Below are 21503 nucleotides of genomic sequence, written 5' to 3' on the forward strand. Positions count from 1 at the left end.
GCTGAGTGGGAGAGTCCCAGGGAAAGAGGTGCTCTGTGAGATTAGCAGCACATTTACCCCCCAGATGACTGCCATGGGAGATGTGAGGATTTCTCACACATGCAGGAGTACTATCATAACATATACAACTCAAAAACGATCTTGCATAATGCCCATCTCCCATCCCCCTTTGATGAAATGGCTTCTATGCCACAAATACACTCTGCTTCGGATAAGCTGCCCACTGTAGAGTGTAAGCTACGCTGCGGAAAGTTAGGAGCTGGAATCAGAGGCACACATTTGATAGCAGTTTAATAACTGGCTGAACATCAAAATACACCACAGCAACACGGGGAAATGTTAAAGAATTCAGAGTCAGGAAAATGATAATTTCTAATAAAAAAAAGAAGAAATGTACAACAGAGACACTTCATATAAACAACACTAAGAGAAATGTTCTTTTTTCACTGCAGTTTTTCATCTACTGCTTTCACATGCTGTTTTTAAAAGCAAACAGACAAACAGACACTCAGTATAAAACCATTCCTTCTGCACCAGAGAACATCAGCGTAGTAGTGGATATTGGATGGGAATGTTTCAGTCATTGTGGGGGGAATAAAACCTTTTAATAAAGTCTTCCACTTGGAGCATCACTGAAATCATCCTGTGGCTGCACTTAATATCCTGTGAAAGGATGGACCACATGATTGCAGTGCTGACTCTTGCTTCAGGCAACGGCTCCTATTCATCCCGACTGGAGGAGGGCAGAGTTGGTGGATTTAGCCGATGTAAATGCGATGGAAGTCATTCGCCCCGAAGGCGGCGTTGCACTTGGGGCACTTCCTCTGCCGAGTGTCGTAGCGCGTCTTGACGCACTCGAAGCAGAAGACGTGGAAGCATTTTGTCAGGACGGCGTCCTTCACCCGGGAGTTGCAGCAGGGGCACGTTAGACGAGCCTGGAGGAGGAAAGGGAAGAAGAGGAGGAAATGTCTTCAACAGTAAACATGGAGGCCATTAAGGTTCTTGGCTGAGTGGTTTAAAAATGAAGGCATACAAGTTTGTAAAGCAGCTAGGGCTTTGTTGTTTTAGCTGACTCATAAATCTTGTAAACAAGGCTTTCACAAGTCATTCAGACTTGTCATAATTACACAAAACTACTGACTCATTTACAGACAAATGTTAGGAAAATCTGACCATGACGCTGCTATTAGAGTCAAAATATTAAAGTATTTCAAAAATGTGGCTGGTGTTATGAAAAACAACACCAGCAACTTCAGAAATTTAACTTGAAGGCTATTCATCTGTTTTTATGTCACATGTTTTATTCAAGCACAAGATTGTAATAAATGTAAGCTTTCTATTTTTTATGCCCCTTGTACGTACCTTGTACTCATTAATTTCTTCGTTCAGGATTTCGTCTCCGTTGCTGATCTTCTCAGCTGGTTTCTTGGCTTTTTCAATCTTTCTCCTTAGCTTGGAGATGTCCTCCTGAAAAACAATTGACTGTGAGGGGAAAAACAAAAAATCTACCACAAAGTGAGGCGCTAAATGACCTTCATCTTCTGGTATAAAAGAAGAGCTTATCATCATTTGTCATTTTCAGGCTCAACCTGAAACAGACTTAGATCTATAGTCAAATATAGGGATTTTTTTAATACTTCTTTTTTTTTTTTAAACATCATTAAATTAAATAGTAGATATTTGGATCAGTTTTAAACCCATATAATCTTACCCCAACAAAAGCTTCTCATTATAATTAATGCTGGACTTTATTTTTGAAATAATCTACAGTTACTTGTCATCATTCAGTTCCAGTAGTAACAATATTAAAATAAAAACTTCATGTTTTTATTAATTTCATCATTTTTAATAAAGACAATGACAGACTGAATGCAGGTTTAGCCTCTGTGTGTGTTGCTACCTGCGCTCGCCGGGCGTTGAAGGACTCTTTTTCTCTGGAGATGCTGTTCTCGACCACCTCCTCTCTGACCAGCTTCAGCTTCTGCTGAACCTGCTCCAGCTGCGCTCGCAGCTCCTCTGACAGCAGCACAGACTCCTGAGCCTGCAGCCCCAACAAACGTCATTCAACTTAAACTCGTGCTTTTTTTTAAAACCAGGATTTATTAAAATGTTTAATTTCTCCACAGTTTAAAAGGATTAAGTTTCTGATCAACATGTTACCTTTCGTTTGTTCATGTCCAAAGCTTGTGTTCGCAAAGCCAGCTCCCTCTCCGCAGTACTAATTGTGCCCTGCAGGAGGCGCTCCTTCTCCTCCAGCTTCCTGACCACCTGCAGCTGTGCATCCACCTATCAATCACAACCATAACAAATAAGTCCGAAAGAATCTAATAACCCTCAAACATGATTTAAGTTAAAACCAAATGAAAAAGACAACAGTAAATTGATCTCATAATAATTTGTGAATAGTAGACTATTAGGGACTAACTAGGCCTTCACTGCCTTACTATAAAGTGTTCGATGAATATAAATAAAAGCATCGTTTTATTTGAAATGAGATATCGAGGCGTGGTCTCATGTTGCACCTGAGTTTTTAAGGTGAGGAGTTGGTCGGCAAGCTCTTCCTTTTCCTCCTTCAGAAGCTTGTGGATCTGGTTGGACTTGATCCGCTCGCTCATCAGCTTGAAGTTGGCGTCGTCTTTTTCTCGGAGCTGCTGCATGAGGCGGATATTTTGTTCCTGCATGTCCTCAAAGGCCTGGCCCGTCACGTCCATCTCGCTCAGCAGCGCGTCTTCCTCCTGAAGGGTTTTGCAGGGAGAAGTGAGATAGACAAAAAGAGAACCGGGCAGAAAGCCCGTGAAACGACCTGGTGGAGCTCAGACCTGTTTGGCGATGGACAGCTTTTTGTTGAGGATGTCTATCTGTTCTTCTACTGAACGGATTTTTCTCAGAGCTTCTTCATCCGCCATTTTCTTGCCCTCTCTTCTCTCCCTCTCCTCCAGCTCCCGCAGCCTCTGCCGAAGCTCCTCTGCCTGCAAAGAGGAGATGTATTGTCGCATCACATTCAACAAACGCTTCTTTCTTTTGTAAAACTAAGAAAAATATCCAGACTAACAGGTAAAAATGTTTTACAACAATTAAAACAGATCAAGGCCTATGATCACCTCTGACTTGGTCTTTTTCTCTGCAGCCATGAGCTGGACTTTGTCTCTCTGCTCCTTTGGTGCCGATCGATACATGTCCAGCAGCAGCTTCATCTCTCTCTGGGACTCCTGGGCTTTCCTACAAAGTCACAAATGCATATTGGGAAGAAATTTTAAGTTTCACAAAAAATCCAGCTACAGTCGGAATTTTGCACAAAACAAAGCCTTTCTAGATGCTGATTTACAAAGTCATTAAAAGATCCAGACTATACATACAACACAAGACGGATGGTAAATATAACTTTCCAAACGTACTTTAGTTCTGCTCGGACAATCTTCAGCTGCTCCATCTCTTTCCTCTTGGACCCTCCGATCACAGCGAGCCGATCTCCGCCCGTCTCCTCCGGCTGGCTGCTGACGCCCGGCTTCTCCCTTTCCTCCTTCACCCCGCTGCCGCTGCTGCTCCTGGTCAGCCGCTCTCTCTCCTTCTCCTTTTCTCTCTCTCTGTCTTTCTCCTCTTTCTTTATAATGTCTTTTTCTTTCTTTTCCTCCTTCTCTTTTTTCTCATCTTTTTCCTCTTCCTTTATGTTTGCATCCGGTTCAACGCCGGGCTCTGTTTTCAGAGAAATTCCTTTCAGGAGGACAAAGTGGATCCAAATGATCAATGACAATCCAGTAAAATAAAACTACTGTGATTGTAAAAATAAACTAAGGTTATTTACCAGTGCTGCTGGGTGTGGACGAGCCGTTATCTGGCTCTATTTTGACCACAGGTTCTCCAGAAACAGCTGGGGTCGAAGGAGAGGTCATCTCGTCCTTCACGTCCATCTCTGTGCTCGACTGCGACTGGAGGATGGCGCTGCCCTTTGAGGCGCGGATCTACACAACAAGGAGGCATCTTTAGTTTGTGTGTTTGTTTCACCTCGTAGTTTCTAACTCTCTGTCCCGTTCTGACCTACCTGGTGGAGCTCAGCTTGCGTCTCTCTCAGCCTCAACTTGTACTTCACCACCTCTCCTTTCAGCTGCTGGTTGTGTGTTTGCAGCGTGCTTATAAGGTGACGCATCTCCCTGTTGATGGGACCTAAGAGAAAAGGTGCGATTTAAAATGAGGAGATGAACCGGTAAAACAAACAAAAAAAAAAGTAGAGCTGAAACAATTCATCAGATTAATCATGATGAATCGATTATTGAAATAATCGTCAACTAATTTAGTAATCAGTTAATCGTTAACTGGAGAATGCAGAATTATAAAAAGCAATTTGCTGAAAGAACAACACACTTTATTTAATAAAACCAGGCCATTAACTGTCTATAGTGTTTGTGGAACACCAATATATTGCTCAGGGGTGCATAGTAATTTAATCTTGGATTTAAAACTTGAGGTCCATTTGTTGAGGTGGATTACCTGCTTGCTCATTGGCTGCCAGAGTCTGTTCAAATTCGATGCGCAGCATCTCGTACTCCTTCTTGACCTGAGCCAGCGTGTCTTCCAGCTGAAACACTTCAGTACGGACCTTCCTCTGCAGGGCCACCTCATCATTCTGCACAAAGACACGATGAAAGTGAGCAGAGGTTAAGACAGAGACGCATTTAAACCCCGACATGAGCACACACACGCCAACCTAACCCACCTCCATGTGCTCCAGCTGTCGAAGGCGCGCCGTCCTGGTAGTGTTGAGGCGAGCCCGGGTTTCGTCTAACTGGGCCTTGAGGGTCAGGGACTCGTTGTAGAGCACAGAGAACTGAGACTGCAGACAGCGGTACTCTGAGGACTCTTTGACCAAACCTTCAGCTCGACTCAGCAGCTCCGTCTGGCAACGAAGAAAATAATTGATAAACAACGAAGACAAAGAAAATAAGTTGAAATGACGTAGAAAAATTTAAGTCCTTTGAATATCTTGTCAGGCTACAAATTTAAACAAAATAATGCAACGCCGAAGTTAAAAGAACAAGTTTTATGGGCTTCAAAGTTTGAAGCCAGCTTTACTCTCAACGTCTCAATAAAACCCAGTGCAACTGAATCTAATACGAAATAACATGAAGTATAAAGACAAAGTGAGTAATTTAGTCTCAGTAATTGTTCTCTTAAGACCTCAGGGGTTTGTTAGAGAACATTAGCAACACCGAGACCAAAGAGAACACCAGAGTGTGCAGGGATAATGTTATGGAGAAATTTAAAACACAGATAGGTTTTGTAACAATATCTCAAGGCTTGAAAGTCTTCCAGGACACTTCTCAGTCTTACAGTGACACATGGTGGCAGCATTATGCTGTCAGAATAAATACCGGCTAATACTGGAAGTAACCCTGGAAGTCAGTAATAGACTTGAGATTCAGGAAAAGGTTTACCAATCCTAAACATGCAGCCAGAGCTACACTCATAGGGTTTAAATCAAAGCATATTTATGTGTTAGCTTGGTCTAGTCAAAGTCTAAATCTGGATCTAATTGAGATTCTACAGTGAAACATGAACACAGCTGCTTTCCATCCAGTCTGACTGAGCTTGGCCAATTTTGCAAACAATAAGAAAACATTTCAATCTCTATTTGTGGAAAGCGGAATAAAAACACAAAACAGATTTTTAGTGCTAAATAAATTAAGAATTTTATACAATTTTCTTTCACAATTGTGTCCTTTTTGGTAACTTGTCACAATCAAATGTTGAAAAAAATATTTTTGTGGTTATAATTTGTGATTGTAATGTGAAAAATTTGAAAAACTTAAGTATGAATACTTTTTCAAGGCAATGTAGACTGGATACAAATGTCACCCAGCAGAGGTCCATTTAGTATCTTGAGCATCATAACAAAGTGCCTTTGAGCTTGAGTTGATGCAGTTGCTGGGTTTTGTTCAGCTTTAAATGTGGAGCCAAAGGTCTGATGCTGAAACGCAGAAGTCTGAATTGAAAATGTTGCTGCAACAATGGAAATACCTTCATGCTGTTGTTGTCTTGCTGGACGTTTTGCAGGTCCTGCTGGAGCTTCTGCAGCTCAACGAGGCGATTTTCTGCAAGCTCTGTGTTCTCCTCCAACTCACTGTTCATCTCCTCAAACTATTTAAAGAAATTAAATGTGAACCAATCTGAGAAACTAAATAAATGAAAAAAATAAATGAAAGAGGAAAAGAAACCGACCTTTCTTTTGTTAATAGTGATTGTTCCACACACGCTGCTGGCCTCACCACACACTTTGTAGCCTTTGCTGTTAACCTGGACAGTACAAGTGTTGTAGTTTAACGCAAACTACAACACACATCTTAATCCAGTTACTGACAAATTCAGTCTCACCCTCTCCAGTATTTCGCTCAGGTGGGCATTCAGCCTGTTCTCTCGACGGCGGATCTTCTCCATGTCCCACTGGAGCTCTTCAATCCGAGCCTGCAGCTCGCTGACGCGCTGGTCCGCCTTGTTAGCTGCACGACCCAAAGACCGAGACTGCAAAGGACAGGGAGAGCAAAGACTGAAGAGGAGATCCCACAGGACTCTCCTTACAAGAGAGGCTTCAAGCTCCAGTCATCAGGGACCAGTGTCCTGCAACTTTTCCATGTGTTTGTACTTTCACATACCCAAATTAAATGATCAGTTTCTCATTCTGTAGAACCTTACTGGATGCTGCATTGGATCAGATAACTGTGTAAAAGTTGCAGTACCGATCCCTGCAGTACAAGCATCCAACTGTTTAAGATTGCTCTCCAAGGTTTTAAGGGGATATAGTTTTTAAAACGGCAAATATTATTCATCCTACCATTTTATGCATTTCTAGTGAGATGCCCCACATATTTTTACAGGCAACAAATTTCAAGATTAATTATTTATCTTTAAAAAATTAACAGAGATGTTCACTATAAAGATTATCAAAGAAGTCAATACATTTTCCTTGATCTGCACTCATCAAGGAAAAATTAAAATACTAAATACTTTTCTTTAAAGTTGAATAAAAATCAGATAAATAATAACACCACATAAGAATATACATGGGCATGATCTTATAATGCCATCAAAAGTACCATCTCTGTGAAATAATCTCAACCGTATTGGAAAAATCAAAAAAGCAGGATTGATGAATCTCGATTTGAGGAGAACAACCACTAAGAAGGAAGTTTGTACCTCGTTGGTCATGTGACTGTGTTTCTGTTTCAGGTTCTCGGTCAGCTGCTGAAGCAGCTCGTTCTCCCTGCTCAGGAGGGAGTTCAGTTTGATTGCGACTTGCTTCAAACCACTGTCTGTAGAAACACAATTTTTTCCAGATTAAGTTTCATTCTGTTGCAGTACCATCATTGCCTCTTTTTATTTTTTGGACAAACTCCTGCATGTTTCCCCTCACCGCCCCCAGAGTCAAGCTCTGTTTTCAGTTGGTCCAAGGTGCTCTTCAGGTTCTTGTAGATCTCCACCAAACGACTGGCCTGCTTCTGGCTCGACTCCACCCTCTCCTGGAGCTCAGCCTCCATTTCCTCACTGGTGCTGCTTGCCAGAGTCGCCAAAAAGGAGTTAGACGTCTCTCCTTGGTGACCTGGGTGAAAAACAGGGAAAAAAATTGTTGGTTTAGTATTTGTTTAATATATTCATGCTGTGCCTTTTTCTGTCCCTGTGCCCGATCCATAACTACCTCTGTCTTTGGCCCGCTCCTGGTTTGAATCTCCATCAGGTTCTGGAGTTTCCGGCTTCAGGCTCCGTCCTTCGCCTGTTGGAGATTTCTCCGGTTCGCTGCTTGTTTGGTCATAGCGCCTGATGAGGAGTCGGATGTTCTCATCAAACTGAAAGAGGGTAAGTTGTGACACGTTTTTACTAGATGTAAAAAAAGTTAACCCAAGCCATTCCTCTTTAATGTTCCTTCTCTGAATGTTCACCTGGTTCCAATATCTGTTGAGAATCAGCAAACTGGCATCATCTGTGGCCTGCCGAGTCTCCAGTCTCTCAATTCGCTCTCGCAGCTCGTCCTCAATCACCTGCAAGCCAATGGGCCAACAGATGAAGCACAGTGCAGCTTTCTTTGTCTGTGTCTAGAGTTGTACATGTTGACTTAATTAAATGAGTGTACCTGTCTTTGATCGAGAGATTCTCCCAACTTTCGATTCTTAGCTTGGAGAGCTTTGATGTCTTGTTCCTCCTGGAAAACATTTCATTCAGATCGGAAAATAATGAAAACTTCACACTTTTCTGTTTTCTAATGTATCTTATCTGCAGATGAAAATAAAAGAGAGGCTCACAGAGTTGGACACTCCTCCCAGTTTGATGACCGTCTCCACCGCGGTGCTCCCTCCGGCTCCGGCGCTCACACCGGGACCTCCGTCCTCTCCATCCCGCTCCCTCCGCTTCTCCGGGGGGGCACCGGAGGAAGAGGGCCCGCTGGGGTCAGCAGGACGCTTCTGCCCTGACATCTTCTAGCTCCTGCAAAAAAAAAGAAAAGAAAAAAGAAGCAAACAATTACCGGAGATGCAATTTAACAATACTGCTTTACTTTATATTTTTAAGCCAAATACTCCACAGTGATAACAATCTATATTTAGAGAAACAACGCTGTTTTAACATTGACTCTGGAGAAGCTGCCTGAAACTCTCTCTGCATGTTAGCTAGCTGCTAACGGCAGATGCAATGGAAACTGAAGAGATTTAAAGCTGAACAGACGATTTGCTGGGACCATCTGACGACACGTTCTGTATCAAATGTTATAACCAAACCCTTACCTATTTAAATGTTAACAGTAACTGACTGAATATGTTTGGAAATGTTGATGTTTCGACTCCTTCCCTCACGGAAACGGAAGTGTTAACGTTGTGGAGGGAGGGCGGTGCCACCTTCACCTGCCATCAGCTCTCTATCGCCATCTCCAGTAAAGGAGGGCGCTCTGAATGAGTCTCAATATTTTCTGATGCGGGCTGCACAGTGGCACAGTTGGTAGCACTGTTGCCTTGCAGCAAGAAGGTCCTGGGTTCGATTCCCGGCCGGGGTCTTTCTGCATGGAGTTTGCATGTTCTCCCTGTGCATGCGTGGGTTCTCTCCGGGTACTCCGGCTTCCTCTCACAGTCCAAAAACATGACTGTTAGGTTAATTGGTCTATCTAAATTCTCCCTAGGTGTGTGTTTGTGTGTGAATGGTTGTTTGTCCTGTATGTCTTTGTGTTGCCCTGCGACAGACTGGCGACCTGTCCAGGGTGTACCCCGCCTCCCGCCTGGAACGTAGCTGGAGATAGGCACCAGCAACCCTCCCGACCCCATTAGGGACAAGGGTGAACAGAAAATGGATGGATGGGTGGATGGATTTTCTGATGCTGCGCCTCCCGTCCTGTAACACAGTTCTTTAAAAAGGGTTTTAACAATAAGGATTTATTCTAAAGGACAAAAAAAACGTTTACCTTTTGTCTATTTGTCAAGTTCTTTACAATTACTGATTGAGCCACCCACCCGGTGCCTCAGGGATCCTTACTTGGGCCTATTTTCTTTAAATATATATATATATATATATGTATATATATATATATATATATCTGTGATTTGGTTATATCACAGTCTTTCTGTGACTGTAATTAGAACTTATTATTATTATTATTATTATTATTATTATTATTATTATTACAACCTTTTTCATTTACAATTGGTTCAAAACATTACAGTACAGCAAGGCGGCTCACTGCATAATTTCAGTTTTTGAGGTACCTTGGGATATTGCAAGAGTTCTTATGCTAAAGATTTTGGTGTCCAGAGGACACCTTTTGCTCTGGTTATTTATGTATGCATAGCATTAAAATGCCATAGAAAATTTTATGAGCTTCAGTCAGTTAATCAGGGATCCATACTGGACCAGTTTACCTTTTATATCCGTCTTCAGTAAAGATTAATCTATTTATTTTTTAGCTTGAGCAAGGGTCAAAATAAAACTAATCAGTCTGCTCATTTGCACAACAAACTCACTGATACTTCTTTCACAGCATGAACATTTTTAATGAACTTCTAATTCAAAACATTAGAATTTAGCAAATTGTTTTCAATTTTCTTAAAATAAATATTTTATGTCTGATTTCTCCAAGCAGATATTTTTCACATTATATTTGCTTTTGTGTCAGCATGTGTCTAAAACTTAGTTGCCAACAGTTTCAGACGGCCCAGACAGAAGGCCCATGACAGTACATGACGAAATCGTTCTGTTTTTGAAACACACTCAGATAACAATCTCTACCTCACTAGTTAGTTTATCTAAAGCCTTTGCTTGTTTCAAAGTCTACCAAAGTCCAGAATTCTTCAGCTAGATCAGACCATCAGAGCACATGACAGAACTAAAGGCATTTTGAGCCTCAGTGACATGGATTCCTGAAATAATTGCCTGAGGATTTGGAATCTTTTCTTTTTTCCAGATTTTTTTAAGATATGTTGTTGCTCTGCAGTTTTAATAGTTTTCCCTGGCGAAAACAACATTATTCTGGTTACGTATACATATTATACGAATATACAAATATTACACATTATACATATATGCCATAACACAAGAAATATGCAGTTTTTCAGATCTGAAAGGCATATTCAGGATTTCCCACCAGTTGTATGACACAGCAGTTGTATTACACAACTGGTATTTTTCCCACCAGTCCCACATTCAAACCAGCAATTGTCCCCTGCAATCTGTTTTAATTACTATCTTATGTACACTCACTGGGACAAGCAAGATTCTTTGGATGACTTTTCAGAACTACAAAGTATGTGAAAATAAAATCACCCACAAAGGCTGAACTCTGAACTGCAATTAGAAAGAGGACATTGCACATGGTGCAGAGTCTAGGTTGTGTAAAAGCTGTCTCATCAATCTCAGTCTCTGGGTGCAAATGTCCCCATCTTTTGGGATTAGATAAAAGTTATTTTTAAAAAGTAGCGATGTAAAAAGATATGCATGCAATGTACAGCATAAACTGCATGAAGATGCAAGTTTTATAAAGCTGTTTTTCTTGGAATGTGACAACAAGCATACTTTTTGTGTGTGCAGAAAGTTACCTCAGATTATGGATTGCATATTTGAAGTGAAATTTCAACCCAATCAAAATATAACATGCAAAAGAAAATAGCAATATCAAAGATTTAAAACCCATCTATGCATTGACTTTAATGAAATAGATTTTTCAAAGGTGAGAAGAGATCTGCATGTCTGATTTGTTTTCTGCACAGTGATGAAAACAAAATTGGACACGCAGCTCCTGATTGTCCTTCGTCTTTATTTGAACAAACTTCCTGTTTTGAGAATCCTTAAAATACATCTGCAAGATACAAATCTTTGCTTGTGAATGTTTACAATTCCCTCCAGACGGGATGCAAAACCTGAATTGCAACATTGCAGCAGAGCTCTCCAGTTACATTTCTGCAAAGCTAAAGAAGGAGGAGCTCTCCCTGCTCTGTTTGATTTCTTCGCTCGTGCGGACTTTGACTTTACACTCACACAAAGCTCTCTTTCATGTTTCCTCCAAACTCAATCCCAGGCTCTGCGATGAACTGTGAAGTCCACAGAAGCAGATCGACATCACCATGAAGCCCGCCTTTATGGGTTTGGCGGGGGCCAATTGCGTCTCCATTGTGACACCCTCCTCCCCGGGCCCGCCTCCCGCCACATCATGAGCACCTCCCCCCTCCACCCTCAACAGGAATAAATACAACTCTTCACCCACTTTCTGCCTTCTTCATCACCATCGCGATCAGCCCTGGGAGGAAACAGGAGGCCGTCTGTCACTTCAGCTGTCGTCGCAGTTTGATAAAACACTCAAGTGAGATTCGTTTTTATTTGGTCAATTGAGAAATGTGTGAGGATTGTTCAGAACGTGACTAGTTTCTGCAGCAAAGCTACATATAACTGGGTTTGGTCTGCATGCGACTATGCACATGTTCACAGGCGGTTAGAGGCGGTTTGTTAACTATTTTTAACTGCTAATAAACAGAAATGTTTACATTTTTTTCAAATATGAATTTGCATTGATGTTTTTTTTTCTGACATGGTGGTAGGTGAAAAGAAATCAAGTGCAAAAGTATTTGCGCAAATATCATTTGGCAGAAGTTAATGTATTGCATGTAAATTGTCATCAAGATCTTAGTTGTAGTGCCTTGTTTTTCTTTCATTGCTCTGCAGAAAAAACGCTGGTCAACCTGTTGCAAAGTGAACTATGAACTCAGGTCGCAGGTCTAAACAGAATAACGTATCTGTTTTGAAGGCCAAAGTTCAACCATGCAGACCAAATATTTAACTGGAGAGGTGGTGCAAGAAAAGCAGGATGTGTAATAGCAGACATTTTCCATAAGATGTGAAAATGCAACGCATTTTCCTCTCTCATTGCAAAATGTTAAGTTGATTTTAATAATCCGATATGGTTCTCCAAGGATGACTCATCAGTTCCCAGCCCTCTCTCCGGAACAGAAGAAGGAGCTCTCTGACATTGCTCAGAGGATCGTTGCTCCAGGAAAGGGAATCCTGGCTGCGGACGAATCAACAGGTTAGTCTCGGTCTTGGTTGTTGTTCTGCCACGGGGAGCAACTGCAAGTTGGTCATGTGCGACTGAAAATACGCTCTTCCCTCAAGGCACCATGGCGAAGAGGCTGCAGAAAATCAATGTGGAGAACACAGAGGAGAACCGCCGCTGCTTCCGGGAGATCCTTTTCTCATCCGACCCCTCCATTGCCAACAGCATCGGTGGGGTCATCTTCTTCCATGAGACGCTCTACCAGAAGTCAGACAGCGGCAAACTCTTCCCCCAGGTTATCAAGGAGAAGGGGATTGTTGTTGGGATCAAGGTGAAGAGATCTTCATGCAAACTTCTAAGACTGTTAATAAAAGAGTGTTGACAATTTTTAGATTTTACTTACTCTTTGGTGATTAATTGGCATAGGTAGACAAAGGCACAGCTGGTCTGAATGGAACAGATGGAGAGACCACCACCCAAGGTAACTACCATTAACATACTTTTCGTTGCATATTTCTAAAAAACGATTCAGAGTGAGATGTTTTGTGTCTTTTTAGGTCTTGATGGCCTCTCGGAGCGGTGCGCCCAGTACAAGAAGGACGGCTGTGACTTCGCCAAGTGGAGGTGTGTGCTCAAGATTTTAGATGGCTGCCCATCAGCTCTCGCCATTGCAGAGAACGCCAATGTTCTTGCCAGATATGCCAGCATATGCCAACAGGTCTGTGTCACAGTTTTAGCTGCAGTAATGGACAGCAGATGAAGAAACTAGATGTCATTAGTTTTAACCCTGTTTTCTCCAGAATGGCCTGGTGCCCATCGTGGAGCCAGAGATCCTGCCTGATGGTAACCATGACCTGCAACGTTCCCAGTATGTCACAGAGAAGGTTAGTATAATACAAAGCACACCAACTCCATAATAATTACATGATATCAATGCCCATTCATGTTTATGTGTATGTATCTATCTGCAGGTCCTGGCTGCTGTGTACAAGGCTCTGAATGACCACCATGTGTATTTGGAAGGAACTCTGCTGAAACCCAACATGGTCACCGCTGGACACTCCTGCACTAAGAAATACACCCCCCAGGATGTCGCCTTGGCAACAGTAACCACCCTGAGGCGCACTGTACCCGCTGCTGTGCCAGGTAAGCCTAGTGGAGCTGATTCCTCCAACCACAAGGAATCAGGTTAAAGGAATATTTTAGGATTTATAAAGTGAAGTTCTAGTAAAATGTTAGGAGCAACAGATGTCTCTCTCTCTCTCATTCAGTCTAAATCCAGATTAGTTTAAACTAGTTGTTAGGTTTAGATTACATTTTTATTTATAGAGAAGAAAAATACTATTTTCATCTTGTAAGTAGATAGAATTAGGTGCACCACCAAGGACTTTCTCATAGAAATAACTGATGAAAGTAAAACAACAGGCTCCTGACGGAGAGTTGCCTTCTCCTGGAAAAATATTAACTGTTTGTAACATTTAAATAGAAACTTACTTTAACATTTTAACTGTAAATTGTGCTTCTTTTTTGCCACCTTTTCAGGCATCTGCTTCCTTTCTGGAGGCCAGAGTGAGGAGGAGGCCTCCCTCAACCTGAACGCAATCAACCAAGTTCCCCTCCACCGTCCCTGGAAGCTGACCTTCTCTTACGGCCGAGCACTCCAGGCCTCCGCTCTTGCAGCCTGGGTGGGCAAAGATGCCAACAAGAAAGCTGCGCAGGACGCTTTCTTCACCAGGGCCAAGGTGAGCCTCAGACAGACAGGAAGCCATTAATGAGTTCCCAAGTCATCAATTAGCCATTCTGGACTTTAAATATTTCTTATCTGGAATTACTCAATTTTACACAGTTTTGTAAATGATTGATTTCTTAAAGCTTTTTGTCTGTTCAGTCTTGCACTCAGGTGACGCATGCAACTTGGCTGATCATTAACGCTACTGTTTGACTTTGCCCTTTTCTCCTCTCCTCTGTTCCCATTAGATCAATGGCCTGGCCTCCAAAGGAGAGTACAAGCCTGCCACCCCAGCCAGCCAGGCTGCTATGCAGTCCCTTTACACTGCCAGCTACGTCTATTAAATACTATGAACACTAAAAAAAATACATGTGGACCAAATGTTGATGTCCCCCTGCATCACCAATAACATGAGAGGATTTCCAGCGTAATGTCGAGCTATTGTTGATAAAAGCTGATAACATCAAAGGGAAATAAACTGAAAAATCCAAAATATGTGACTTTTTGACTTTCTTTTTGGTTGTCCAAATTTTAGAGCCATAACTATTACTAGATAAAGTTAGATACTATTATATCTCTTTTATTTCCGAAGGTATGACGAGTGTTAGGGCATCTACTGTAAATTTACATTGCACAATACGGATACAGAAATGATGCAAAGACATGCTGATGCATATTTTATTTTTTTTTATACATCTGCGTACTTGTAAGCCAAATTTATTTAAGCAAAAAAATTTTTAAATCAGTTAATGCAATAAAGTTAATTCACATTTATTACAAAAATAAAGTAATCTGATTAAAAATGTGAAGCTGGTCACCATGAAAACTGTTAAAATTTTTTTACATGATTAAAAACTAAAGCAAGTGGTTAACAGCAGTAAATAAACACTTAATTAATAATATTCAATAAAAAATATATTGTTAATCTAATATTACTGATGTGATGTTAGTGGTAATTTTTCAGGTTAAATTTAGATACAATGAAAAAGTTTCATTTTTCTAACTTGGTGCAGGTGTAAAAATCTTTCTCATCAGATTAACTGGATAGAGCCTCTTCTAAGAGTATTTATACCCCTTGAACCTTCTGAGGTTTTTGCCATGTTACAACCATAAGCCTCTGTTTATTTTGTATTATTTGTTATATATCAACATAACACAATGCTATGCATAATTATAATGTGGAAGAAACATGATACCTGGCTTTCAAACCTTCAGTAAAATCCAAAAGAACTAGCTTTTTTCAAAAATTACCTAATTTTTAACGAGTCCACCTTTATGTAATTTAAACTCAGCACAAATACAGTTTTTTCTGTGAAACAATATCTCTGAAAATGGAAAGACAGCAACCAAAATATGGCTGTCCATCTAAACTGACAGGCCGGGAAAGGAGAGCACTCCTCAGTGAAACAACCAGGAGCTCCATGGTAACTGTGAAGGAGATTCAGATATCTACAGCTCAAGTTCAAAAGACAGCTAGTAGTCAAGGAAGATGATCAAAGTTGATTGTAATATTGATAGAATTAAATACGAAGCCTTCTTGGAGTCTTGGGTGGAGATCCACCTTCCCTTCGAACACCCACACCAAACACACAGCTATGGCTACAATAGGACGGATTTTACCGAAGGATATTTATATGCAAGAACGGCCAAATGTTCCGACTTAATCCAACTAAGAATCTGTGGTAAAACTTCACAATCTATGTCAGTCAGTAAATTCACATACGTCATAGATTGAGATGAAGTCTTTTTACATGAAGAATGGGTACACAACCCTGGCTCTAAATGTAATTCTAAATGGGTTATTTTGTTTATGTTAATTAAAAAAACAAACAATTCAATACATTTCATGTTGAATTTTTAGTGTGACTTATTACAGAAATGTTTAAGGGGTATGAATACTGTTACGTCTCGCTATATGAGGAGTAAGGAGCTGGTTGCTTTTTATTTGAAAACTGATCTGCGCCACGTGACCTCTTCAACAATTAAAATAAGATATTTATCTCATGTTGTCTAGCAGATGAAATACATGTTAAACATATACAGTGTATGACATAATTGATAAAAACACCTGAAGTGAACAAAACAGTGTTATGTAAGTGCAGAATAGGACTGAAGAACATTGGTCCTAGTTTGTGTTTTCTTCACTCTGAGGATGAATCACAAAGTGCTGGACAGTAATCTGAAAACAAGAAACAGGAATGAATGATAAAAACTCAATAGCTGACAGACAGCATTGTGACAAACTGTTTTCCTATCACAATTATGTTAGTTTCTTCTATCATTCATGTATTTGCTATAGTCTAATAGATGTCAGTTTAAGGTGTTTTTTGACAAATTGTTTACCTCATTGTGTATGTAATAAAAGTAAATTGAATTTCCCTGTTAATCGAGATAAAAATATCTATAATTTTCCAAAATGTAGACTGTGGACTCAAAGAAATTTAGACCTTTGGCAGATTTAAACATCCTTTTAAAGTTTATTATAGAAAATGAAGTTTATGAAGTATAATATTCTATAAGATGCCACTGTAGAAAAATCAATCTTTTGCAAAATGTACACTGTTTCTTATTTGTGAGATTGATTATTGTCATGCAGATTATTTACTGATAAAAAAGGGATGCATGACTTTTTCATATTAGGTCTCACAGGATCAGAAAATGATGCATTTGCATTATAATGAATATACATAATTGCACAGGCAAATAAACCCATTGTATTAAAATGTATTTTTATAAACCAAATACAAGTAACATAAATAAAATGTTGTCTCTTTATACAAGAAGATGTAAATGGTTCTGTACCAAAAAGTAATGGTATGCATTTAAACACTATAAAATTTGACTGGATTGGATTAACAGTTTAAATAATTAAAGTCTAAATTGATTAGAAATGTAAACTTAACTTTGAGTTCAGCAGTAACTCAAAGTAGATAATTAAAACTGGAATCACATAATCACAATACTGATAATTAAACAATTCACTAACTAGTAACGCATAGTGTGATGTAATTGGTCATCTTGTACTTTAAATCAGGCTACAGTGAAAACATTTTCAGTGCACACAAAGTATTTCCTTCCACTAACAAGTGTAACAAATAAAATTCTGTCTCATTTTAGTGGTTTTGAGCTGATATAAGGGTAACTAGAGACATCTGTCATGTTAAAGCTTTTTATTTAAACTTTGATTAGAGCCAAATACTCTCTTTTATATTTAGTCTCAGTTTAAATCTGAACTCTGGCCATGGTGCTTCAAAATATTGGTATCTTGTGCAAGTGACCATTATGACTAATTTTCACTTTCCAAAAGGTTATCATCTTTTTGAAATATTATACTCCAGTCATTGTTAGTTACTCTGCAGAGGCTCAGCATTGAAAGGTAGAACATGAATTTCATTTTTTAAATAACACATCGTTGAAGAACATATTACCTGCTTTCTCGTAGATCTTAATGCATAACCTGCGATGGCGCTCAAGAAGATAAGAAATGCTGATACAAGCAGGGAAGATGCAAACAAGATTCCTTCCACCCAAAGAAATAGTATCTAAGGTAAAAACAAAATAGCTGTAAAATACTAAAAGGGGGTTTTATCCACCCAAACAAACATTATAGCAAAAAGAAAGGAGGAAGAGCGTAAATATAAAGCTTACAGCACTCTGGAAGTATAACTGAAGATGCCACGTGTAGAAACCGATTAAGCTTATCCTTCGTACAATGGTGATAATAATGCCCAACAGAGAGACCACATACATGGCCAGGGATATGGTCACCTGTGCAGTCAGATTACAAAGATAATATAGATAAGATAACTTTAATTAAGAAAGATTGTATGGTCAGTAATAAAGTTGGACAAAAGTGTGCATAAATTGTAAAACTAGGGATTAAAAGAAAAATCAACAGGCTTACCATCTTCTTGGATGGATGTAACTCAGTGTAGATAGATAGGGCTCCACATGTAATGAACTTCAAATACAAACATCCACATCAATCAAAAGATCCAATCATTTTCAGCTCAAATGTACTAATACGGAATTACTTATCCAGTTACATCCATAACCACATCATGTAAGGATAGCTGCTTTTGCACTGAACAGGTGAGCTACATCTATTGTTTCCTGAAGTAGTTGGGTCATGCAGCAGCTGTGCTGGGCACATATACTTTAACTGGATAAGAGGTTTCTTTCTTGCTTTGCATCTCAAGGAGGAAATATTGCTTTAATTGGTTTTTTCTTTTGTGTTTTTTCAAGGTATGAGGTAATGATGAGGTAGTTTTGAATGATTCGGCAATGTCTACTGATGTACTTGTATTGTATCATGGGAGATAGTTCAATATTAAAATGTAACGTGTTTGTTTATTTGTCAAGGGCGCCATCTGCTGGATTAAAAGTTGCCGTAAGCCCTCAAAATAAATAAATACATAAATAAATAAATAAATAAATAAATAAATAAATAAATAAATAAATAAATAAATAAATAAGTAAGTAAGTATGGTGAAAACATTTTTAAAAGAAATATAATAATTAATTGTAATGAGCTTCAGCTCCAACTTTCAGCCTTTCCATAAACTATGTTTTAAAAATAAATAAATTTATCTATTTATCTAAACTCATTATGGTCATATCATTTTGCACATCCCTTGGATCTCAAGTCTGTCTCTTTTATTTCTAATAACAGCACAGTATTTTTGGTCCTAATTATTATTATTATTATTATTATTATTATTATTATTATTATTAATAATAATAATAATAATAATAATAATAATAATAATAATAATAATAATAATAAAATAATTGTTATTATTAAAATAATTGTTATTATTAATATTGTTTTATATATATTGTTTTTAACACTTTAAGAACTTCATTTGAGAACCTTTGTAACAGATGCTGCTGTTACACCTGAATTTTCCCTTTGCTGGACAGTAAGGGCTGTTTCCATTTTCTAATGTATTCTATTAATTCAATCAAATGGGATTTGAATACAAAGGGACTAAAATTACAAATGTACAAAATGTTGAAGGCACTAAATAGTAAGTAGCGTTTCTACACATATGTGTCTTAAAAGGACATTTATGAAAAGCTTGCATTCATGTGAAGGTTTAAGCCACCTTAAATGTCCAATTCAGACGTCTGATGCCATTTACTTTGCATGCCACAATGTTATGGCTGAAATTTGTACATCCATTAAGCATCTATTTCAATAAAAAAAATTATTTCAAAATTGTTTAGTTTAAAAATAAGCTGCACAATTTTTGCTTTGATTTCTGATTTCTCCAAGCTCCACTCCAAAATGGGCAACCCTGTATTACAGTGGACTTTATATGTACCACGAAGAATGTAAACAGTGCTAATTTTGAAATGCTGGTTGGCTAACCTGTTTGAGCACGACACAAAAAAATATTTGTCAGGAAATTCAGATTAAAGAAAAAAAAAAAAGAAGAATGAACTCATTATTAAATGCTTCAAACAAAACAAAGAAAACATTTCAAAAACAATGCCAGATTTTGTTACATCATATTTGATATATTACACTTTTGCTGTCATGTAACTATCAGAACAAAAATAAAAACACTTCTCCCGTTTTGTATTCTATGAAAAATGCTTAAAATAGAAGTAGCAACGTTAATTGCTCAATACATGAGCTCAAAAATGATATGTTCGAAATTGCTGAGTTAGCAGGAACAAAGCTTGGTCAGGAGTTTCCTTCTATTTTCTTTGTCTATGGTAAGTTAAACTAGAAACAGGGAAATATATATATATTTTTAAATTGAATGTTCTAGAAACAATTAAAGATCTGTTCTTGAGCTTTAGCATTTAAAAACATACATACCAGAGTTCCTTGCCAGAAGGGAATATACATTTTGAATGAGGTTTCCATGTTAATACCATCCATTGCACATCCCATCACAATCTCAGCACAACCAAACATCAGAATCACAATCTGAAAAATCCAAAACAAAAATATATTCAGCGTGTACAGTTGTATATGAATATACATCTTCCCTGTTTCTTCACGAGTTGAATTTACCCCAAAGCTTCTGGGTTGTTTTTGGACAAAACGGTGCAGAGGTTTGCTGGACAACAACAGGGTCTCATCTAACTTCTGATTCTCACTTTCTCCTGTTGGTTTCTCTACCATAGTTGACTCGGTTTCCTCCATTGCCAAGCTGTTACACAACTGTGTTGTACTGCAGCTGAAAGACAGCAAGAATTTGTTGAACCGGTCTTGTACATACTCTTCCAGCATGGGGATACTGTAAAGGCAGGAAAACGAAATCCGACACTTACTACGCACAGAACAGTAATAAACAGCCACAAAGAATGCATTGATTGTGATACAAAGCACGAAGTAACTCACCAAGGGTTCCATGTAAAATGTGTTGCATAAGAGGACAGGAAGGGGATGTTGTTGATCACCAGAGGAAATCAAGAAATTTGATTTCTTCTCCTTTTTTTCCAACCAGAGGAGGGGCTTGATACAGTTCACTGCTAAGGGAGTTGCACAGCCTGATCAGTATGTAAGACCACAACAATCAAAATTACAACCCAATAAATAAATAACTTTAGTTTAATTTCTTTATATTTTTGATGGATTAAACAAATAAAACAAAAGCTTTATTTTGTGAGAGATTAAAAACAACCATACCATAGATTATCTGGTGACTGCCAGATAATCTATGGTATCTTCATTTTGTGACTAAAATATTAATTTTACACCTCAACTATCTGTCAGGCAGATCGTTGCAGTGGATTTGTTTTAGCTGTGAAGAAAAACATACTGTACACCAAAATGAAAAAAAAAAACAACCCACAAATATTTTCTTTTTACTTAAGAAAAAACATGTTGTGCTTGCTGGAATGGTGAGAAAGAAACTATTGCAAAAATAAAATTAAGAAAGAATGAAAGGGAAAACACAAGTTACTCTAACAAATAAATTACTAACTCTAAGTCTACCTGCTGAAAAAAAGTAACATATCCTGACTATGCCATAGCTTGTTGAGGCTTTGATCCAGTAAACTTTGGTCATTTTTAATATGAATAACATGGCTCACTACCTGGGTGGCAAAAAAAAAAAAACTTGAGGAAAACCCCCAAAGGTATTATTATAGTTGAGCCCAAATTAAGTTTGTAGATAATTAATGTGTGAAGTCCATGTTTTTGAGCACTCCAAGAAAACATGGCTACATTGTACATGGTTTATTGCTCTGAAATTGGTATCTGATGCACACTACACTAAATTACAAGGCCCTACAGATTTGTGTAGAAAT

At 38.8% G+C, this 21503-nt stretch overlaps 3 protein-coding genes across 3 annotated transcripts; 1 reads left to right on the forward strand and 2 right to left on the reverse strand.

Moving 5' to 3' along the window:
• Positions 1-274: 274 nt before the first annotated feature.
• rnf20 (ring finger protein 20, E3 ubiquitin protein ligase) lies at positions 275-8910 on the reverse strand. The gene is made up of 22 exons (XM_028008126.1): positions 8763-8910; positions 8286-8466; positions 8117-8185; positions 7926-8024; positions 7685-7832; positions 7403-7588; positions 7186-7301; positions 6367-6513; positions 6214-6288; positions 6013-6132; positions 4712-4891; positions 4486-4621; positions 4040-4161; positions 3803-3959; positions 3396-3711; positions 3102-3219; positions 2820-2969; positions 2523-2735; positions 2161-2286; positions 1901-2041; positions 1363-1467; positions 275-935 (listed from the first exon to the last, which is right to left on the reverse strand). The coding sequence occupies exons 2-22, from the start codon at positions 8454-8456 to the stop codon at positions 759-761; spliced, it is 3072 nt and encodes a 1023-aa protein (XP_027863927.1). The 5' UTR covers positions 8457-8466; positions 8763-8910; the 3' UTR covers positions 275-758.
• Positions 8911-11667: 2757 nt separating this feature from the next.
• Positions 11668-14727, forward strand: aldob (aldolase b, fructose-bisphosphate). Its single transcript, XM_028008127.1, has 9 exons — positions 11668-11818; positions 12426-12538; positions 12625-12836; positions 12932-12986; positions 13063-13223; positions 13306-13389; positions 13477-13651; positions 14048-14247; positions 14483-14727. The coding sequence occupies exons 2-9, from the start codon at positions 12427-12429 to the stop codon at positions 14576-14578; spliced, it is 1095 nt and encodes a 364-aa protein (XP_027863928.1). The 5' UTR covers positions 11668-11818; position 12426; the 3' UTR covers positions 14579-14727.
• A 71-nt stretch (positions 14728-14798) lies between these two features.
• LOC114138737 (membrane-spanning 4-domains subfamily A member 4D-like) lies at positions 14799-20658 on the reverse strand. The gene is made up of 7 exons (XM_028008130.1): positions 20593-20658; positions 20263-20488; positions 20065-20175; positions 18139-18195; positions 17883-18002; positions 17663-17776; positions 14799-16413 (listed from the first exon to the last, which is right to left on the reverse strand). The coding sequence occupies exons 2-7, from the start codon at positions 20479-20481 to the stop codon at positions 16360-16362; spliced, it is 675 nt and encodes a 224-aa protein (XP_027863931.1). The 5' UTR covers positions 20482-20488; positions 20593-20658; the 3' UTR covers positions 14799-16359.
• Between the last annotated feature and the right edge of the window lie 845 nt (positions 20659-21503).

Source organism: Xiphophorus couchianus, chromosome 23 (genome assembly GCF_001444195.1).
Source record: "Xiphophorus couchianus chromosome 23, X_couchianus-1.0, whole genome shotgun sequence".
In the NCBI taxonomy this organism is placed as follows: domain Eukaryota; kingdom Metazoa; phylum Chordata; class Actinopteri; order Cyprinodontiformes; family Poeciliidae; genus Xiphophorus; species Xiphophorus couchianus.

What these genes read in the sequence shown, in the direction of transcription:
- rnf20 (XM_028008126.1), bottom strand. Translation starts at nt 8,456, where the DNA reads ATGTCAGGGCAGAAGCGTCCTGCTGACCCCAGCGGGCCCTCTTCCTCC. An exon ending in TCAACGCCCGGCGAGCGCAG is followed by an intron (nt 1,468 to 1,900) that starts GTAGCAACACAC and finishes ATTGTTTTTCAG; the next exon opens with GAGGACATCTCCAAGCTAAG. An exon ending in AAGAAATTAATGAGTACAAG is followed by an intron (nt 936 to 1,362) that starts GTACGTACAAGG and finishes TTCCTCCTCCAG; the next exon opens with GCTCGTCTAACGTGCCCCTG.
- aldob (XM_028008127.1), top strand. Translation starts at nt 12,427, where the DNA reads ATGACTCATCAGTTCCCAGCCCTCTCTCCGGAACAGAAGAAGGAGCTC. An exon ending in GGATTGTTGTTGGGATCAAG is followed by an intron (nt 12,837 to 12,931) that starts GTGAAGAGATCT and finishes TAATTGGCATAG; the next exon opens with GTAGACAAAGGCACAGCTGG. An exon ending in CTTTCTTCACCAGGGCCAAG is followed by an intron (nt 14,248 to 14,482) that starts GTGAGCCTCAGA and finishes TGTTCCCATTAG; the next exon opens with ATCAATGGCCTGGCCTCCAA.
- LOC114138737 (XM_028008130.1), bottom strand. Translation starts at nt 20,481, where the DNA reads ATGCTGGAAGAGTATGTACAAGACCGGTTCAACAAATTCTTGCTGTCT. An exon ending in AACAACCCAGAAGCTTTGGG is followed by an intron (nt 20,176 to 20,262) that starts GTAAATTCAACT and finishes TGGATTTTTCAG; the next exon opens with ATTGTGATTCTGATGTTTGG. An exon ending in AGTTATACTTCCAGAGTGCT is followed by an intron (nt 17,777 to 17,882) that starts GTAAGCTTTATA and finishes TTTTTACCTTAG; the next exon opens with ATACTATTTCTTTGGGTGGA.